General features: G+C 42.0%; 2 protein-coding genes across 3 annotated transcripts in view; one reads left to right on the top strand and one right to left on the bottom strand.

Moving 5' to 3' along the window:
• Positions 1 to 4,515, top strand: part of radil (Ras association and DIL domains) — a 31,583-nt gene extending 27,068 nt beyond the window's left edge. The window contains exons 18-19 of the mRNA XM_069665181.1: positions 888 to 1,027; positions 1,278 to 4,515. Coding sequence (XP_069521282.1) covers positions 888 to 1,027; positions 1,278 to 1,377 — 240 coding nt within the window. The 3' untranslated portion in view covers positions 1,378 to 4,515. The remainder of the gene's footprint in view (positions 1 to 887; positions 1,028 to 1,277) is intronic.
• On the bottom strand, positions 4,224 to 19,549 carry foxk1 (forkhead box K1). Of its 2 annotated transcripts, XM_069665182.1 has the most exons (9): positions 19,001 to 19,549; positions 14,657 to 14,872; positions 10,204 to 10,402; positions 9,926 to 10,072; positions 9,031 to 9,224; positions 8,223 to 8,395; positions 7,872 to 8,111; positions 7,408 to 7,575; positions 4,224 to 6,743 (listed from the first exon to the last, which is right to left on the bottom strand). In XM_069665182.1, the coding sequence occupies exons 1-9, from the start codon at positions 19,444 to 19,446 to the stop codon at positions 6,511 to 6,513; spliced, it is 2,016 nt and encodes a 671-aa protein (XP_069521283.1). In that variant the 5' UTR covers positions 19,447 to 19,549; the 3' UTR covers positions 4,224 to 6,510. The 2 variants fall into 2 exon arrangements, with proteins under 2 accessions (XP_069521283.1, XP_069521284.1); XM_069665183.1 differs by lacking the exon at positions 4,224 to 6,743 and having other exon boundaries at positions 7,489 to 7,575; positions 8,210 to 8,395.

Below are 19,549 nucleotides of genomic sequence, written 5' to 3'. Positions count from 1 at the left end.
GTACATTCGTTTGTTTTAATCGATCATTAACCAGTGAAATAAGAGTCTGCTGTGTGATTCAGAGGTACCAGCTTGATTAATGTAGACATACACGGTCTGCTTTAATGTTAATTTACAGTATTCAGAACACCTGGCTGAGGCGGAGTGATACACAGAGTGAAAAGTCCCAGTGATGTAGTTCTTTATATATCGCCACTCTCGTCCAGTCAGATTACTTGCTCAGAGCTAAATATTGTGTAATTGTTATTTTGAAGTAGTAGAACAATATAAATAAGTTCAGAAACAAAGTTAAAGCTTTCAAAAGATGGCACCAAAATCCAGCAAGCAACATATCACAATACTGATGTTCTGCAAGTGGAAGTACATAATGAGGAGCCCTGATGTATAATTAATGAGGCAGAGGGGGCATTTCTTCTGCTAAGTCTGTTTTTATTGTAAATTAGGGAAACCCATAAGTGTATTAACAGGCTTTTACCACTTTAACACTGGAAGGAAAGAGCAGCTCTCTGTATCCGTTTTCCAAAAAGGCATTACAGTTTAGTTCCTCTATTAGTGGATCGGCTGTCACCTATAATTTTCATAATAAATTTAAGCAAAGACGCTGCTCTTCTCTGCTTAATGTCACTGTAAATTGAATGTCTCACCAGCCAGAGTTAAGTGGTAACACAGCATGAAACAGACGTGATTAAGAGCTGGCGTGTATCCGCTGATCACCATGCTTCATAAAGTGTCCTGTAGAAGTTATAAAGAACACCTTCAGGCTGTTAAAAAGAACAAGATAGCAGCAATGTATTTTCATTGGCAGTGGTATGAATTGAATTGTTAATCAGCTCTATCAGACGCTCACCTGAATAATAAACAACACATGGTTCTTCTCCTTCCTGCAGCACACTCCTCTCAACGCTCCGGGCATTTACATCCGGACTCTGATCCCTGACGGACCTGCTGCCTCCGACGGCAGGCTGAGGATCGGAGATCGCATCCTGGCCGTGAACGGGACCAGTCTGATCGGAGCCGACTACCAGAGGTACAGAGGATGTTTGTGAACACAACTACAGGCGAGGGGGAGATTAATGATACTACTGGGTGATATTGACATTAATGACAGAGTGAGCAGTCTTCCTTCAATGTTAACCATCACCATGGCTGTCAGCCTTTTAAACCAATTGATCACTTTGATTGATAAGTGCGAGCCCTGCCAGTGACGCTCCTTCATCCTGACTCTGTCTCTGCTGAGCTTCATGTAACTCGACTCTTTCTCTCTTTCCTCCTCGCAGCGCGGTGGATCTGATTCGTCTGGGAGGAGGTCGCCTTCGTTTCCTGGTGGCCAAGTCCGACCCCGACGTCTCAGAGAAGATCAGCGCCTCCTCCTGCTGACCACCTCTGAGCTCCTCAAAGACAGGCACAACACACCACACAGGACTGAAGACGTAGGACGGCAGGACGATGACGGATACAGATGTGTGCACAGATGAACAGGGTAAACACAAACACGCACACACTCACACACGGGTAGAGACGTGGCTTTAAATGTGAATGTGAAACCCAGCGTCAGCGACAGCACAAAGCCAAGCAATCAAACCGGAGACGACGCTCCGCGACTCCTCTCCACAGCTGCCAGACCTGCTCCCCTCACGCTGACTCCTACTGGGTTTGTGTGACAGACAGAATCTGTAACCCGGCGCGACATCAAGGAAGATGCTGCGAGGAAAGTTGCCTAATTAATCAGCGAGCTCTACCCAGCCTGTATGCAGTCTGATGTGGTTTAAAGCACAGTAGATCGTAGGTTTAACGTCTCCTCTGTCAGCCCTAGGAGCACCTGCACACTCTGGACTTTTTCCAACTGTTTTTAGAGTAATTGTTTTAGTAATGCAGACGTTAAGTAGCATGAAAGAACTGCTACCCAGCTCTCAGACAAAGTGAACTGAAAATGTACTTTAAAATACTAAAAGCATTTGCAGACAAAGTGAAGAGCCTCAGTGATCCTGGATGTCCTACACATTGAGTGCTTTTAACGTGGAATGTTTTATAAACCTGTTTATTAGCAGCTCCCAAAGCACTCACCGTCTGCTCAACAGACTCAACGCTTTAGTACGAATGTTGACTTTTTTTACTGGAGAGCGGCTGAACAGGCAGAGAAATCAATCTCAAGAATGTCAACACTTACAGCCCAGCTCTGCCATTTCACACTCAACCTCACTGGACTTTACCTCCGCTGCAAAAGAGATGGACTATTAAGGTGCGACGTGCACATGAGACGTGCAGCAGCAGTGGGACTTTATTATTAATCACTGGATCATCAAGAAGACATGCCTCATTCAAGAGTTTCTGATGCACAATCCTGGTGCGTATAAACCAGTGTGTTGTTGTGAATATGTGCTGTATGCATCTGGTTAAGAAGTGTAAATAGTTGTTTGTAAATATTCAACACTTTGGACATTCAAAAGAGAAACAGCATTTGGGGAGCTACTAAATCTTTCTTTTCTGAAATATACTGATCTGTAAAAACTGAATCCTACTGATGGAAAAAGGAAACTGTGTTGTCTTGAATGAGACAGGTGTAGTTATGGGTTTGTAAATTTTATTTCTTTCAAGCCCTTCAATATGACACAACTTTTGCACTGCAGAACTGCATATAACTGTTCACACTGGTCCTTAGCTGCTATTTTGATTTAACGGTAACACCCAAATTACAAATCCTTTTATAGTTTACATCCTGTTGTTTCCAGGGTGGTGCAGTGGTTAGTGCTGTCGCCTCACAGCTAGTAGGTTCCTAGTTTGAATCCTGGTTCAGACCCGGGGGGTGTTTCTGTGTGACGTTTGCACGTTCTCCTCGTGCATGTGTGGTTTCCCTCCGGCTTCCTCCCTCATTCCAAAGACATGCTCGGTAGGTTTATCGGTGACTCTAAATTGCCTGTAGGTGTGAACTTGAGTGTGAAAGGTTGTCTGTCTCTATAGCCCTTTTTACACTGCGGTTCGCCTCAGCGCTGTAGCGAAGATCCGCCATCATGCAGCCTTTGCTATTTTACATTGGACCGAGCAAGTTCCGGCATTGTGGAAGCAAATCAAACAGATGTAAACAAACAGCGTGCTTCAAATACACACACACACAGCGCTGTCCGGCCCTGCTGGCTCCGCTGTTTACACAGACGCCGTTTCACCTCTGTTACGCCTCTCTTACTACCGAACATTTCAGTCTCTAACCCTATATTGCTGGATTTTGTTGTAAATTCAACAGAAGTGTTCTGTGTAATCTGACTAAATATTAAATTCTATGAGCACAAAAAACAAAATAACATTCATCCCAATTATATTTTGGAGGACGCAGACATGCCAAAGGCATATCTACAAATCTAGACAGGTTAAGCCAAAACTTTCTGCATGGCTAGGTACCAGAAAGGACATGCTTGTTTATGTAATTTGGCTGACAAATTTTTTAATAGAGCTCAGGCTAGAACAACACAGGTCACATTTATAAAGTCCTTGATTCAAAGCCTGGGTCACTGCAAGGGGAAAAAAAGTGCCATGCTTAGTGAGTTTTCTGCTCTGACCTCAGCTCTGCTCCCCTGAGACGCCCTGAATCACCGAGTCAGGAGCTGTGACCCTCCGCCCTCTGCACAGCTGCAGGTCGAGATGTTCACTGACTCTGAATAAGATGTGACTGCCACACAAGGCACTGAAGGACAGCGGGGCAACAATTTTCAATAGGGACTTTGAGCAGTGACAGGTGAAGGGACAGCTACAGAGTTTAGGAAAAAAAAGTTCCACTTTGCCTAGCTCTCTACTACGGGGGAAAGACTGGTTTGCCGTAGTCAGTAAAACGTCAGTGTAAGCAGGTCATTATATTATATATTACTATAACACTCTGGAACTGTTCATATAAGTAACGTAACCTCCTAATCTGTTATTAAAATGTCCTCTAAAGCATATAACAAGTGCTCTTTAAGAGACATTGTAGCTGTTTTCGCAAGAAGCAGAAGTAGCCGTTGCTACAAATCGTTGCTTAGTGATATTAGATTTCTATCACCACGGCAACCTGTTGGAATGTTTCACGGGCGCTGAAGCCGTCCCTCAGTCGTCGCTGCTTAAAGTCCCTCATGTTAACTTTGGGATGCACCTTTGGTTGTTTTTAAACAAAATCTGTAAAATGTCAAATGTGTTGCACTTGCAAATGTTTCACCTGATTTTTGACCAAAATGATTGACTATTTAACTTGTCCTAGCAGCACTTACTCCTATACTCGTTGCTGTTTTCCTGTTATTGTTACACTATTTGCTTATTTCCACGTCTTATTGTTAATCATGTTCGGACGTCAGGGCAAACATCGTTTCCTTTTTTCCATCAGATTTGTTTTACTCTCTTTTTCATTCTGTTAAATTTTGCAGTAACAGTTTATTATTGTGCATTTGGAAGTTTGTATGACTTTGATCTGATGCATGACAATTCTTCTCTGTTCACTATTTATACAGTTAAAAAAAATGACGGTACTTAAGAATAAAGATTGTTGGATACTTGCATTGTCACCAAATCAATCGAAACCCAACATGGCCGACACGGGCCAGTCACACAGGGGAAGACAACGTTATTTTTAGGTCAATGAGGAATTTTAATTTGTGCTACACATTTTAACAAATCACAAAAACAGGAACATTTAAAAATACATATACTTCTCTATTTCCAGAATGTTTACGTATTGATGACAGCTGTTTTTACACATAGCAAAATATTTTTTCTTTTTTCCAAAATGAGAAAAAAATACCTTCTAAATCGCTTTGTCATTTAGCAGATAGAGCAGCATACAATCATTACGCATCATTTTTTTTTGTGGTTTTTTTTTTGTACTGTGCAACAACAATCACTGAAATATTGCGCAAAATGTGCCTGATTGCCAGCTAAAAATGAGGCCTGTGCAAGGACATTCGGGAAAGCTGAAGGCAGAGTGAGAATGAGTGAAGAGAGAGAGGGGGGGGGGAGAAAGTGCTGGAGAATATCTGATCAAGGCAGCGTCTGTGACAGGAATTGCCGACAGCCTGATGCCTCTTTCGAGACGGCAAAGTTGGAGACTGCTCGCTGAGGAGAGGGAGGAGGACAGAGGTAGACTGGGAGAGAGCAAAGAGAGTTAAAAGCAAAAGAGAGGGGAGCAAAGTGTGGAAAAGATGTTAAAAGTACCAAACAGGAAGAAAGAGAAGACAAGAGAGCAGATGAGTTTGTGGTCATGTGTTGGTCCCGCCCCTTCCCCTGATAAAACCGATACAAGTCTACTGATGCAACATAACTGTCACCACTGTAGTGTCGCTGATCGTGTACTGTTAAAGAAGCGCTGTGTTAACAATCTAAAAAAGGTAAAGCTGTCTAAAGGTTAAAATAAAATGACAACAAAAAAATGTAGAAATATTTAAGGCTTTAAGGATTATTCCAATAATGCTTTTCTGTGCTAAGACAAACAAAAACTGTACGCACAGGCTGTTCCATTTCTCCTTTTACCACTACTGAAACAAGAAACGACTAAATTAAAACAATCAGTTTGTCTACATTAGGTTAGCTCCACTTCAATCAACTCCAAATAGTTGCCTCTTTTTTTTTTCTTTTTTTTTTGCCCTTTCTTTGCTCCAACTCTGCCCAATCACGCCGACCATCTTGAATCTGAGGAGCTTCACACTGACAAACACGCTGAGCTGAAGTGAAGCGAGAACTGCAAAGTCCTGGGTTTGTTATTCCTGGATTTCCTCCTGCCTCTTCTTCCAAAACATTACCCCTTTCTTGTCGTGTGAGACGGCAAGAAGAAGAGACGCCTCACATTCAGGTCTAGACCTCAGTATTAACATGTTTCTTTTCTAACAGAGACAACCGGAAGAATTGCCTTATGAAAAGTACAATCACATTCTTAACAGTCTCCCAAACATCGACCTGGTCTGGGAAAATATGCAGCCATGTTCTCTCTTATCTTTCTGTCCACACCTAGAGGATAGTCTGTCTCTGATCATCACAGATTCTTCTGTTAATGTCGGCCATGTTTAAATCTCTGAACACACATTCCCTGGTTTTAAATCAAACAGTGACTCTTATCACAGGTGCAGGAGAGGTGAGTTCTTTGGCCTGAGACTGATGCATCTGATCCATCAACAAGAGGAAACATATCTGATGTATAATCCAACATTCACATAATATAAGTAGTGCTGAAATGATTTGAATATGCATAATGCTGTCACAAGGTAAAAGTCCTCGTGTTGTGTTGTCAGTGAATGATGGATCACATTAAAAAAGACTGTAAAGCTGAAAAACTCCTGAAAGATTTACTTTATACATTCAGAATGTATTTGAAAAGGTTTTCATCTATTGTTGACCAAAATATATGTTCCTTATAATTGAATTCCCTTCTGTTGAGAGAGGCTGCCTGTACACGTTTTGGCCGAGTCGGCTGCAGTCATATCAAATGAGTATAAAAGGCGAAGCAGTTAGGGGACGATAAGGAGGCTGTCCGTCGGGTACCTGGTGAGAGGCCCTTGGTTTTTACTTCCGAAGGTCGTGGGTTTGTGACATCATTGCAACGATGACGGGCTGCTGGGCAGGTGTGACCTGATGCTGAGCAGATTCAGTCCCACCATCGTCCTCCATCTTCGGCCGCTTGGCCTGGGGCTCGCCTGGCTGTTCAGCTAGAGTTTCTGCATTGGGCTGTCGGCTCACCAGCACCGGAGGGGAGCTGGAGGCCTGAGCAGCCAAGATCTGGAGAGGACTACTTAGGCCTGGAGAGGAGAAAGAAGTCAGGTGGAGTAAGTTTCAACATGCTGAAATATACCTTATTATGAAGATAAAAAACATTTTAAAGTGGTAATCTCGAAGAGCTCTGTTTCGTTCTCTTTGGCGGCACCTATGGCGATAAACGGTAGGAGCACCCTTCCCAGATATCCAGACAGTGTTGCATGTGTGACGTCCACGGTTGGCTCCGGCTGTAACTCTTGATTTTCCTCGCTGACGGTCGCTTTCCTTTTTAGACTGTTTGCTTCATCTGAGCATCGAGTTTGTTTCTTTTTCTTTGGATTTTCACTTCTTGTTGAAGTTGTATCTGTAGTCATCCATCTTTTCTTTGTTTGTTCAGCCATAGTAGATTACTGTTTACTCGCAACACTTGCAGAGACCGGAAAAGCAGCCGCTTAGCTCCGCCTACCCTCTCTGGCAGACCAACCACTGCTGGCTGATGGAAAACGCGTCACTAACTGGGCGCCGCTTGTGACAGACACCCAGTCTGTAATATTGCAAATGCAAATGCTTTCATCAGTGGGCCATCGGCTCAATCACCACTGAATGAAATGAAAATCTTCGAGATTATCACTTTAAGTAAAAACATGAATCTATTTTCATCATCGTGACTGCTACATGTGTAAGCCAGAGATTGTTGAAAAATCCTACCAGATGCATTAGCAAGGCTGGCTGCAACAACAGCAGTGGTGTGTTTGCCATTCTGGGTAACAGCACGAACAGGTAGTTGATGTAAACCAGGGGCGAAGTTCCTCCCCTCCCCGCCCTGCACCGCACTGTCCACAGTCTGGATCACTCGCTCTCTGCTCAGCTGGGCTTCTGATACAAACACAAGAAAGTGTACCCTCAAGTAATCCAACAAGACAAACAGTCCAATGAATATTAAATTGTAGTCCAATCTTAGGCTTAGATCTTTCATTATTAGATATAATACTGTCATAATATTTTAGGTGGTCCTCCAGAGCTCGAACATGATTACAAACACACTCTCACTAAAATATATATGGGTTAAAGCAAACCAAAAATATCTTTACAATACTGCAGAAATGCAAACCAGTATAAAAGCCCCCAACTTATGAAGAAACATTACTTCTAACAGATTGCCATGGCCGTACCTCTGAGTTCACTGTTGCCCTCTGCTCCTCCAACAGAGGGGGCGCTGTACCCATTCGGGGGGTTGGAAGAAAGAGGGGCGCTGGTCACTACCCGCACCATGGTGACGGAGGACTGAGGGGGGTTCTGCAGCAGGTGGATGGGCTGCACTTGGCCGCCACCACCTGGAACTAAAGCAAGGGCTTTCCCTACAGGGTGATGGGGGGCAGCCATGATGACAGGCTGAGCACTGACTGGAGATCCTGCACAGACACAAACAACAATTTCACCTGTTTCGTACTGTATATGAAAGCCTCCATGTGTGCATCTTTGGATGTATTTTGCGTATATGTATGTGCACCTGTATGGCTCACCTGGGGCGCTCTGAGAGTACCTGTACTCAGGCACAGATGCCAGTTTGTTAGCCAGCTGCTCGTGGTGGTCGTGGGGGATGGGAGAGCCCTCCCTGCTCAGACATTCAGGAGTCTGCAGCCCGCTGGATGGAGGAGAGAGAAGTCCCTGGTGGGTCGGGGATGCAGGGGCACTCCTGAAAAAGAAGGAACGAGAGGGAAGAGAAAGGACCAAAGAAATTAACCAACACATCAAGAGACTTCCAGCGACATACAGAGCTCCTTCACTTCCAGCACCTAGAAAGACTTACTTTGTTCTATCCAATCAAATGATAGCCAGAAGCAAGAGGCAGAGAGATGAGAGAAAGGGTTATCAGAGTCAAATCAGGAGCCAAAGAGCATGTGACTCAGTGTGTCTGACAGGCGTGTGTGTGGATGCGCATTAGAGCTGCAACATTCAGTCATTAGAAAGAAAATTAACATCTGACTAGTTGATTGTTGATTAATTGTTTCAGTAATTCTTTAAGCAAAAAAGGCTGGATTTAGTTTGTCAGATGTCAGGATTTGTAGCTCTCTCTCTCATTTATGATCGTAGCTGTAAAGTCTTTGGGGTTTTTACTGGTGTTTGGGGAAAAAGAAGCTATATGAAGACGTCATGTTTGGCTCTGGAAAACTATAATTGAGAAATTGTTCACACTTTTTTGACATTTTAATGACCCATCAAATAATTTTGAAAACAAATTGGGATAAATCAATAATTGAAAAATAGTTAGTTACAGCCCTAATGTGCACACATGCCTGTGCTGCTGAAAGCCACAGGTGACAGACTTACCTCGAAGAGAGAGGTCCAAACGGCGTCCTGAAGCAAGCCACCCCTCTTTGCCGCCTTTTCCTGAACGCCTGCTCCACCAGCTTGCTCTCGGACGCAGAATCCACACGCCAAAAACTGCCTTTACCAGGCTCGTCCTGAGAGCGGGCCACTTTCAGGAAGTAGCGGTTGAGAGACAGGTTGTGTCTGATTGAGTTCTGGAGGGGAGGCAAAGTAAGTATTTAGTCACTGGAAACGGGGGGGAAAAAAGCACTACCAAACCAAAGCATATTCATATTTCATATTTCACTCTGTGATACCTGTTGAGTAGCTTAGCATAATTTACAGTTTAAAAAACTCCTAATTTTTCTCATACTGCTGCTCTGTGCAGGCCCTCATACAGCCTCTGCCTGAGATGACTCAGTCAGCTCTGTCCCTTTAAGAAACCCCGCCCCTTCAAGCCCACTTTATTCTGATTAACCAGCTCTCCAAAGCCTGCTGAGGCTGCACTTTGTGATGTCACAAAGTTTGTGATGTCACAAAGTGCAGCATGTAGAAAAACTGTGAAACCTGGAGTTCACAGCAGCCTGCAGACTGAGCTGAGAAGCCTGGGGATAACTCCAACATACTTTTACCTACAGATTTGAACCTTCATCCACGTTTAGTCTTAACATCCAACATTGTAACATTATATATACGTCTTAAAATGTGAAACAGCGTAACACCTCCTCTTTAAGTCAAGAATTTATTTCTTTTTATCTTAAATAATTGACTATAACTATTAAAAAGTCTTCAGATTTCATCATGCAAACATAATTTGTTACCAAGCTAGCCTTCCAATTCTGTCGTGTTGTGAATTTTGGATTTTCAGGACAAACCATGGAAAGCCATTACACGATGTTTTACACAGAGAGCCTACCTGCCAGCCCTTGTCTGCAGTGCGATAGTAGGGGTAGTGTTTGGTGATGTGGGCGTAGATGCCACTGAGAGTCAGCTGTTTGTCCGGGGCTGAAGAGATGGCCTGGACAATCAGCTGTGCATAGGAATAAGGTGGTTTGGACTCATCCTGGATGAACAAGACACAAATGTTAGGTTTTACACATCCTAAATCACAAACTGCTCAAGAAGCCTCTCTTAAGTTAAAATGATGAATTCTGTGAGGGAAGTGAACTCATTCTGATGTGACTGTGTCCTCACCTTGGGGCTGTCTCCACCCGCCGACTCCCCCCGCGGCTCATTTCCTCCACCTCTCTGCTCGGTGATGCTTCGTCTCTGCTCAGAAACGGCCTTGGCTGCAAACTCTGCTGCTAGCTGGAGGTCAGGGGTCACGTTGCGTCCATAGCGATACCCTGAAGACCCTGCTCCTCGTGGACTGGCCGGACATGAGTTGGGAACACTGCAGAGGAGAGGAGACAGTCAGTGTTATTGGCTTGAAGTGGTGGTTAAGGGAGCACATACATTAACAGTATGAAAATAATAAAGCAAGAATAATTTTAGTCTTCTTCTTAATGAAGGAGCAACACGAGTGAAAACTGCTGTGGTCACAGTTGCATAATATCACATAGCAGCTTGTTTTTAACTAAGTATTAAGTTCTTAGAAATCTGGTCTGTTTGGGTAGACCTTTGACAAATATAACCTAGCATTTACCGTAAAATTCGGTGTATAAGACGCACTTTAATACATTTTATCAAAAAATGTGGGCTGCATCCTATAAACCAGTATGAAATGCAGAGCCAGATGACAGAAAAACAGATGGTAGGCTATAATTTGTGTGTGTTTTGAATGTGTTTAAAATGAAAATAAATTGAAATAGTGTTGAAATATCCTGTATACACATTTGTATTAATAAATAGCTATAGAGAACCTAATAGTCCAGATTTTATGGTAAGTGATTTTCTAATTCGGGTCCATAAACGTGTGTATTATACATTTCACCTAAAGCCTTTATTTACATTAAAACAGTCCCTTACATCAGCCTGAACTGCAGATATTTTCCAACCCTTTTTTGCCGATTGCCAATTTCGATACTGATTGCAAAGAACATCAAGTCTCTCCTCTAGTAGAATTGATATCATGCCTACTCTTATTGCAGTGGCCCGCTGGCAGATGCAGAAGTAACATAATACAGTGCTTTTTAAAATGTACACAATTCACTGGGCAGGATAAGAAAAGTACTTACACTTTGGTTATGTACAAAATGCCTTATTTATTTGTATGCAACATTTTCTTTTAAATAAAACTATAATATTCATCCAACTTTTTTTAGGGAATCATCGAGCATTTAGGCATGATTAAAGCGTTGTTTTATCGGCGGAAAATATCGGCAAAAAATGTTTTAAACCCGACGGCCGATAAGAGATCAATTTAAAACTGGGTTATTCAAAGTTTCAAAAAATAAAAATAAAACTGGGTTATTTTGGCTCTGATGCAGCCGCGCCTCTCTGTCTGCAGTCACTACTCTGTCTCCAGCATTGTCCCACCCACAGCACTGATTGGTTACACACAGAGCCATGGCACGGGTAACAGCCAATCAGCAGTGAAAGCCGTGCATGCAGAGTGCTCACACACACGGCGGAGAGGAGAAAAAGTTAATTTCTTTGCAAATTTTATTTAACTTTGTTTTATTTACTTTATAAAACTTCAGGAAGTTATTTATTTATTTATGTAAATTTTCAGTTAACTTTATCAGAGATGCTGCTGACCCTGGGAACTCCCTGCACTTTTTGTTTGTTTGTTTAATAAACATATGCTTAAAGGCATTTCAACAAAGTTAAGTGTTGGAGTTTGTATTATTCAAAATTTTGACGCCAATATTTTCAAATGAACATCGGCTCCAAATATCGGTTATCGGCCTCCTTGACTACTAATAATCGGTATCAGTATCGGCCCTGAAAAAACCACATCGGTCTATCTCTAGTCAATATGTCATTTTCAGGCCCGAATCGGCCGATACCGATAACGTGCCGATAATATCATGCATCCCTAATAATAAATAAAAGTAAATAATTGTCAAAGAAGTCCTAAAAGCAGTTTAGTTTGTAAAGTGAGACCAACATGGTGAATATGTAAAAGTAAGGAAAGAAACTACAAAACATCATAGATGTATGTTACTCAATACTGTATGCAATTTGAAAATAATGAATAAAAAAAATGTATACATAAAAAAAAAATTTTTTATGTTCTTCTAAATTATTTCATTGCAATTATGTATAAAAAGGCATTTTAAACAATATTACATAACCTAAATATCTAATTAAATATAAGCTTTCAGTATCAGTGATAAGATTTAGTAAGAAGCTACAAATTCCAAATCTCCCACACACACAAACCCAAGTTTATAAACCTTTCCAGCTCAGATCCAGGCTGTTCTAAACACATAAAGTGATCATTAAACGTACAATAAGCTTAAATACTCAAAAGTATGTTAATTATTAACCAGGTTCTATCTGGTCATGTTGGGAGACAAAACAGAGAGAAAACACAGCGAGTTATACAACACACACCTGCTTCTGTTAGTAAAGTAAACACTGCTTTCTGGGAGAGTCAGTGTGCTTTGATTTGCCTTCAGCAACAGAGAGCAACACGCACGCGCACACACACACACACACACACAGACACAGACACAGACACAGACACAGACACGGGGAGAGGGAGAATATGTTTGTATTTTTTGGCCGAGGAAACTGCAGGAAGCTGCAGGCTGTGTTTTGAGAGCGACTTAGTAATCTCAGCGTTGAAAGATGAATGAAGACGAACAAAAACTTCGTATGTGGGGGACATTTAAGTTCAGAAACATAATATTATCTGTAACTTTACATACTTCAACCTCATTAAAAGTTGTGTGTTCCTCCATAAGACAGTAAGGATTTTCTCTACAACCGTTCACCCTGACACGTCTACGTGTGTGCACATGGGCCAGCAGTACAAGTGTGAGTGCTGACAGAGGAATGTTTTTGTACACAATTGATTTAAGTTACCAAACAGGAAAAGTGACTTTTACTACCCTGTGAAGTGACACTGTTGTTGTTTTAAGAGGGAGCACGTGCTTTTACACAATACTCCTCCATTGTATGTGCTGGTTGTGGGTGCTGTTACGGAAGGTGGCACAACAATCTGCCCGAAAAAGGCCACAGAGTGAAAGTGGTGGCGAGATGTATGAGCAAGCGTCTTTACTGTATGTGTGTTGTGTGTGTCAGTGTGTGTGTATCTGTGTGTCCACGTGCGAGAGAACAGGAGCTGAGGGCTGTGAAGGAGGGGTAGGGGGCTCTGAAAAAAGGAAACCACGAATGGACGGAAAACCGGCCTACAGGCAAAACAATCTGCCCCACAGCCAATCGCAACGCTCGAAGCTGCAGCCATTCCATATAAGGCAGGCACACACAGGCTTACATTGGTGGGATGTAGGATGTAGGAGCGGAAACACACCAGCAGATGGCACACTCAGCACCATCACCACTTCCCAGATGCACATGCTGTATACATTTATAGAGCAGTGATTTTCAAACATGTGCTATCACAGCTCATTAGAGTGCAGGTTTCCATGTTAACAGAAACACTGCAGCAGCTGATGAGCACACCTTCAGCCACACAGGATATGATCAGTGAAAATGAGCACATGGAGCACTTGGCTTGAAACACTGCAGGCTCTTCGTTCAAAGTCGACCTGAGACAAGCTAAGAAGGCAAACAGCCCAAAATAAAGACAAAACTGAGCTATTAAAGGGCTGTTTGCTGAGAGTTTTCCAGTCTATGTTCATGTCCATCTATCACTGGTTCACATATTGAAAAACAAGCAACCTCCTGCAATGCCAACACAAACATAAAATATAAAACCAAGTAAAATGTTGTATACTAATGTTTAAATTACAGGAACCAATATTTTTAAGTATTGCTTGATTTGTCAATTATTTAGCAAATTAATTACTGTGTATAAAAGGTCCTAAAGGTTTCTAAACCCCCCCGGTGATGAGATCAGAAGTTACATGAACCGTTCATTACATGCCACAAATCGAATCAACAACTGCTAATTTGAAGAAGCTTCAGGGAGAGTTTTTTTTTTGCTTATAAAGTCAAATTACACACACACACACACACTTGCACATACACATACAATAGCCAATATTAGCACATGCACGCACTGAGTAACATATACAGGTACATATGCTGTAAGATTTGGTGTATAAGACGCACTTTTTATACATTTTTCTTATCTTATTTTAAAAGTGGGCTGCATCCTATATACCGCTGCGACCAATAAACCGGTATAAAATGCAGAGAGAGGTATTTTTTTGTGCTACGGTATTTACTCAGACAATGGCGCTATAAGCTAGCTAACACTTCGTCACGGGCATACGACGTGATTAACGCCAGTGGAGCTGCCACCCTCACAACAATCAACGTTGACATAAGCTGCTAACTACCGCACCGCACCGGTAGCTAGCAGGATTGCAAACTCGACATGGTGAAAACAGACGGTCGGCTGTAATTTGTGTGTTTTCAATGAAAACATTTAAATAGTGTTGAAATAACTTGTATACACGTCTTTATAAAAAAAATAGCTATAGAAAACTGAAAAAATCTGTTTTGCATTTATGAAGTGAGTGTATGACACGCTGCTGGGGTTCATGTCACTTTGTGCTTCTGTCCTTACCTGATGGTGCCTGTGGGCGAGGGCAACGGAGAGCCAAACGCCCGGATGTGCTCTTCGTGCTGCTGCATTGTGGGAATGCTGATTTTGAGAGGGGAAATGTGGGGCAGAAGCGGGCGAGGGGGGAGCGCGGGCTGCTCCCTCTCTCTGTGCTCCTCCGGCTCCAGGAGTGACATGAACTGGATCTTGATTACCGTGCTGGGAAAACGAAACACGCACCTGGAGAAAAGAGAAACAGAGAACGTTTTATTAGTGTCTTCTCTTCTTTATAATGCTCAAGAGTGAAGCATTTAAACACAATATTCTACATTTCTGGAGATTTAAAGCCCCCCTCCAGTGAAAATCAAGTGTTTAACCTTGTAAACATCTCCATGTGGTGTTCTTCATATTCTACAAGACATATCATGAACAACATCAGCAGTCATCTCTATGGCTGGGCCTGTCTGCTTTTAAACTGCAGTGTACCAAGGACAGGCTGAACAACCCGTTTTCAGATTGGCAGGTTTGAGACGTCACAAACCTAAGGAGCCAATCCTGTTAATGGACGGGGTGACGCTATGCATATCATTATGTGCAACCTATGGCAACCACTTCGGCGATGCGCGAGCCAGCTGTAACCGTCATCGTCATTTTTGCAAACTCACTACTGACTACTTACGTTAACGTTACTACTACTTATTATTACATTTCAGGCTAGCTAAGTTTTGCAGAAAAAAACTATTTTAAGCAGAGCATTTTATGTCTTAAAACATGACTGGAGCTGCTTTGCTGGAGCTCTTTAAATTACATAACATGATCTTCCTTACGAGATAGAGTTTTTCAAGTTGTCTTGTGAATTTACAAGATAAACATACATAACAGATTTCATATTTTAAGCCCTCAAGTCTAAAATATGTGGAAAGAAAACTAAAAATGTCAACATTTACAGTACCAAGAAAACAACATGTGGTGGACAGATGTAACGGTACTTTATCGTTCCCAAACTGGAAAATGATTGTAGTACAGCAGCAGGTTATGAAGGCATTACACGGTTCATTTACATAAAAACAATAAGAGAGAAACATGTATCAAAGCGAAATAAGCTCAGCAACAACAGAATGTTCAAATACACTGATAAGAACAGAAGAAAAAAACCTTACTATCCTTTGTTATTATAAAATTACGACTAAACAATATAAACATAGACTACACTGTAGAGAGAATATAGACAACAGAACACTGATATACTAAGCAGTGAGTTTGGATGTGCAAATACACCATGCACAGTATTATAGAATGTGCAAAGATCAAGTTATAACAGGAGCAAAACACAGTGGAGACAAATGAGCTCAACAACAATTGAGGATCTTCTATCATCTAGAAATACGTAAATTAAGCAATAAAACCTCCCCCCTTAGCTATTACAGAATGTTTATAATATAAACAACATCTTAAGTCAACACCCTCTGCAGACAAAAGGCTGGTGTGTAGAATCAACACACCACCCGCTAACCTGCATTTCCTCTTCTTTAAGCAGGTCTTGACAACTGCTACAATAACCTAACGATGAGTCCAAGCCCAGGTTAGTTCAAGCCTTAACAAAACCCTGGAAAATAACTGTGTGTGCCTGATGACTACTGTAATCTGGTTTCATTTTTCCTGGTAAGTATAGGCAGCAAGGTCTTATATTCAGACTAGTGACATCTTTGTGACCTAACTATCCCGTCTGAACAAAAATGATCGAGCAAGAACTGATCTCTACTCGCTCTATGGGTGCAGAGCTGAGGCTAAAAGCTCCCTGTTAATAAAAACAAATTAAAATTTTGGCAAAATGTTCCATCTTTTCTCTACAAGTTCTCTCCTGAAAAAAAAAAGGCTGCCAAAACAATAGTAGATATCTCTGCCAACAACAGTGCCCATGCAAGAAAGGTGTTAGTGAGGGAGGAAACAGGCCTGCAGCAGCACTGAAGCAGCTTCAGGGCTCCACAGCTGAGACTGTGCATACAACCACTTTTGTTGATATCCTTCACTAGTCCCAGCTGTATGCCCGGGTAGCAAAAAGAAAGCAACTGTTCAAAGAACTCACATGACATTTTGAGTAGTGTTTGCTTGCAGGCATGTGAGAGACTCTGAGACACAGTGGAAGAAGGTTCAAGGGTTTAATCAATGGGACTAAAATTAAGCTCCTTTGCCATAATTATACTTCAAACTGCATAGTCTAAGAAACACATCATGCCTAATTTGTGTGTGTAAACTACTGCTGCAGAAAAGAAATGCAGAAATAGGGGGTTAATGCAACAAAAATAGAGTAATGAATAAAATCTACTGCAGCCTGCGAGTGAACTTTGGAGGAGATGGATGTTACAAGAAGGATACAGCGATGAAAGCATTAAGACAGACATACAGAGGAACTCTGAAAAACATGGATGTTGAAGTCTCCAAGAGGCTAAGTCAGAGTCTAAATCTGCAGATTATTTTCACAACTAATGTTTGGTCTATTAAAATGTCAAAGATTGTGAAGACAACTAATCACAATTTCCAGGAGCCCAAAGTGACGTTTTCAAATTGCTTTTTCTGTCCAACATTCGGAAACCCTAAAGACTTTTCATTTACAATCATTAATGACAAAGAAAAACAGCAAATCCTTAAATTTAGGAAGTTGGGGGCAAAAAAATATCAAACACTTGCCACTTATTTTTCTTTAAATTATGAATCCTTCCAGCTCTTGTCCAGACCTCAGTGTTATCTAAAAACCTAACAAGGATATTGCAGTGTACAGACAAATAGGAATAATAGTCAGTCTCTAGGCAAATCAAGATTATACAGACTAAAACACAGATATTCAAAGATTTTATTTGAATACGATGGACACAAGTGTTGTGCTGTATTGTACTCAATTTAAAGTAAACTGTAAAGATTTGTTTATTTGAAGTATTTTCTGCTAAGTAGTTTCAAATCATCTAATTTATCCAGTGTGATGCAAAGCAGTAACATATTTTAGCAGTTTAACTAAAATAATTATTGTCATATTCTAAAATTAAAGCGTTTTAGTTTTTAGCTTATTCTGTGTAAATCAGACACAGACAGGAGAGCCAGAGCAGCACATGGGAATATGGCTGTGCTGGATATGGCCTTGGTTTGTAAGTCTTGTGTTTACTCCATGTGCTCCTGCAATGAGGATGTCATTTCAGACTGTACTTCCTGTTCAATGCACGACACACCCCCAAACAGTATTTACAGCCAATCAGAGAGGATAAGGGCACAAACCCCCCCTTCCCCCTGCAACCACCTCCTTCCGCTCCACCCTGTGATTGACACACACAAAGTTGTAAGTTTTTAAGACAGTTGCTGTCTAAGTCGAACACGTGCAGGTGAAATATTACATTTTGACTATGGTGCAAAAATGCTAAATGCCAAAACAACATTTATACACCATGTTGCTCCCCTTGATTAAAAAAAAAAACGTTAAATACAAACCAAACACACCTCTTCAAACAAAACTCGTGAGCAGAGGGAGCGTTTGTTTACACTCATGTTTATGTGACGGTAACATGTCGACTAACAGCCTCAACAGCAGAAACATTAGCGCCTGAAAACTGTTGAATCACGACTTTTACCAGCCAAAAGACTTTCATGTGAAAAGTGTTAGAATTTCTGATATTTAAATGTCTATTGCAATATAGCAACAAATCTCTAGTGAAATACCAACCAACGGCACTTTCAAATAAAACGCTGCTAACTAGCTCGCGCTGTGACTTGTCGGTGGGCCAAAAGAAGCTACATTTGCTAACGGCTAAAACTAGCTTGCTGGTTTACACTAATTCAAAAAGCTAGGCGAAGTTTCGCTTGACTCTTAGGGAAAAATAATAACAAACATATTTTACAGCTACAGTTAAGACATTTAGATTATGAGTAACAGCTTCACTTTCCAAAGCAATGTTACAGTACACTTATCCGAAGCAACACATAATCAGATCAATTCAAACCGTTCTGATTAAGGGTGTCATGGTAAACTTTGTATCCCTGTCAGAATATGTCCCCCGTTGGGCCGTTTAAAGACGGAGGTCTACTCTTTGATTGCACGCCATTGGTTTTCTCCCTGTAAAAATATTTAGAAAGCTAGTCTATACGCGAAAACTGTTAAGAGCTGTTATTTAATTGTTCAGATACAATTTTGAGGATGTGGTTTTAAGTTTGAATCAACCGGAAGCATACTTTAAATGGGAAACAAATGATATCGTGACATCAGTTCCAAGGCTATCTGTTCATAAGTTGATGCATACATTAAACAGGTTGAGTGGCCCTGCAACAACCACTGTTACCATAATTAGCCTGTTGATAGCAGCTATGCTAACTAAATGCACTCACTCTCTGGGCAGCGGCAGCGGCGGCGCCCCTCTCCGCTGGAACACCCCGTCAACGAACACGCCATTCTTGCCCAAGCACCGGAGGGAGAAACCGTTCGCCTCGTCGTAGGTGATCTGCAGGTGTCGCCTTGAAATGAAGCTCGAATGACCCATGTTGATGTCCACTGATCCGTGAGACGAGTTCCGGCCTACGGTGACCGTCCTCTGGCGCATGACAAACTCAAAGTCCCGGCCCTCGAGCCTGGCCAGGGCCTGCGGAGGAGGACAAGCGAGGCGCACGGGAAGAATCCCGGCGTCGGCCCGGGCTTCCATCATCGGAGGACCTAGGAGGGCGAGTGAAGGCTGGTGATAGGCGTGCGAGGTCACCGAAACACGCACAGGACTGCACGGTGCCGACTGTAAAGCAAGCAGGGCTCGAGCTCCGGTGTCTTCCCGGTAGTCTGCCATCTTCTTTCGGAGGGTCAACACACACTCACGCGCAAACACACTTTACTTCTCGCACACAGAGTTGCAACGTGAGAGTTTTCGGCCAGAGCACTTGTTCGCTCCG

The sequence above is a fragment of the Semicossyphus pulcher genome, unplaced genomic scaffold (assembly GCF_022749685.1).
Source record: "Semicossyphus pulcher isolate SPU_LCO1_2020_fin unplaced genomic scaffold, fSemPul1.0.p SCAF_17, whole genome shotgun sequence".
Classification (NCBI taxonomy): domain Eukaryota; kingdom Metazoa; phylum Chordata; class Actinopteri; order Labriformes; family Labridae; genus Semicossyphus; species Semicossyphus pulcher.
The sequence above is the reverse complement of the archived record's forward strand: the minus strand, read 5'-3'. Positions and strand labels throughout refer to the sequence as shown.

Excerpts from the sequence above, each read along its gene's own strand:
- foxk1 (XM_069665182.1), bottom strand. The coding sequence starts at position 19,446 with ATGGCAGACTACCGGGAAGACACCGGAGCTCGAGCCCTGCTTGCTTTA. Across the intron at positions 10,403-14,656 it reads TCGCCCACAGGCACCATCAG|TGTTCCCAACTCATGTCCGG; the intron begins GTAAGGACAGAA and ends TCTCCTCTGCAG. Across the intron at positions 10,073-10,203 it reads CGGGTGGAGACAGCCCCAAG|GATGAGTCCAAACCACCTTA; the intron begins GTGAGGACACAG and ends TTGTTCATCCAG.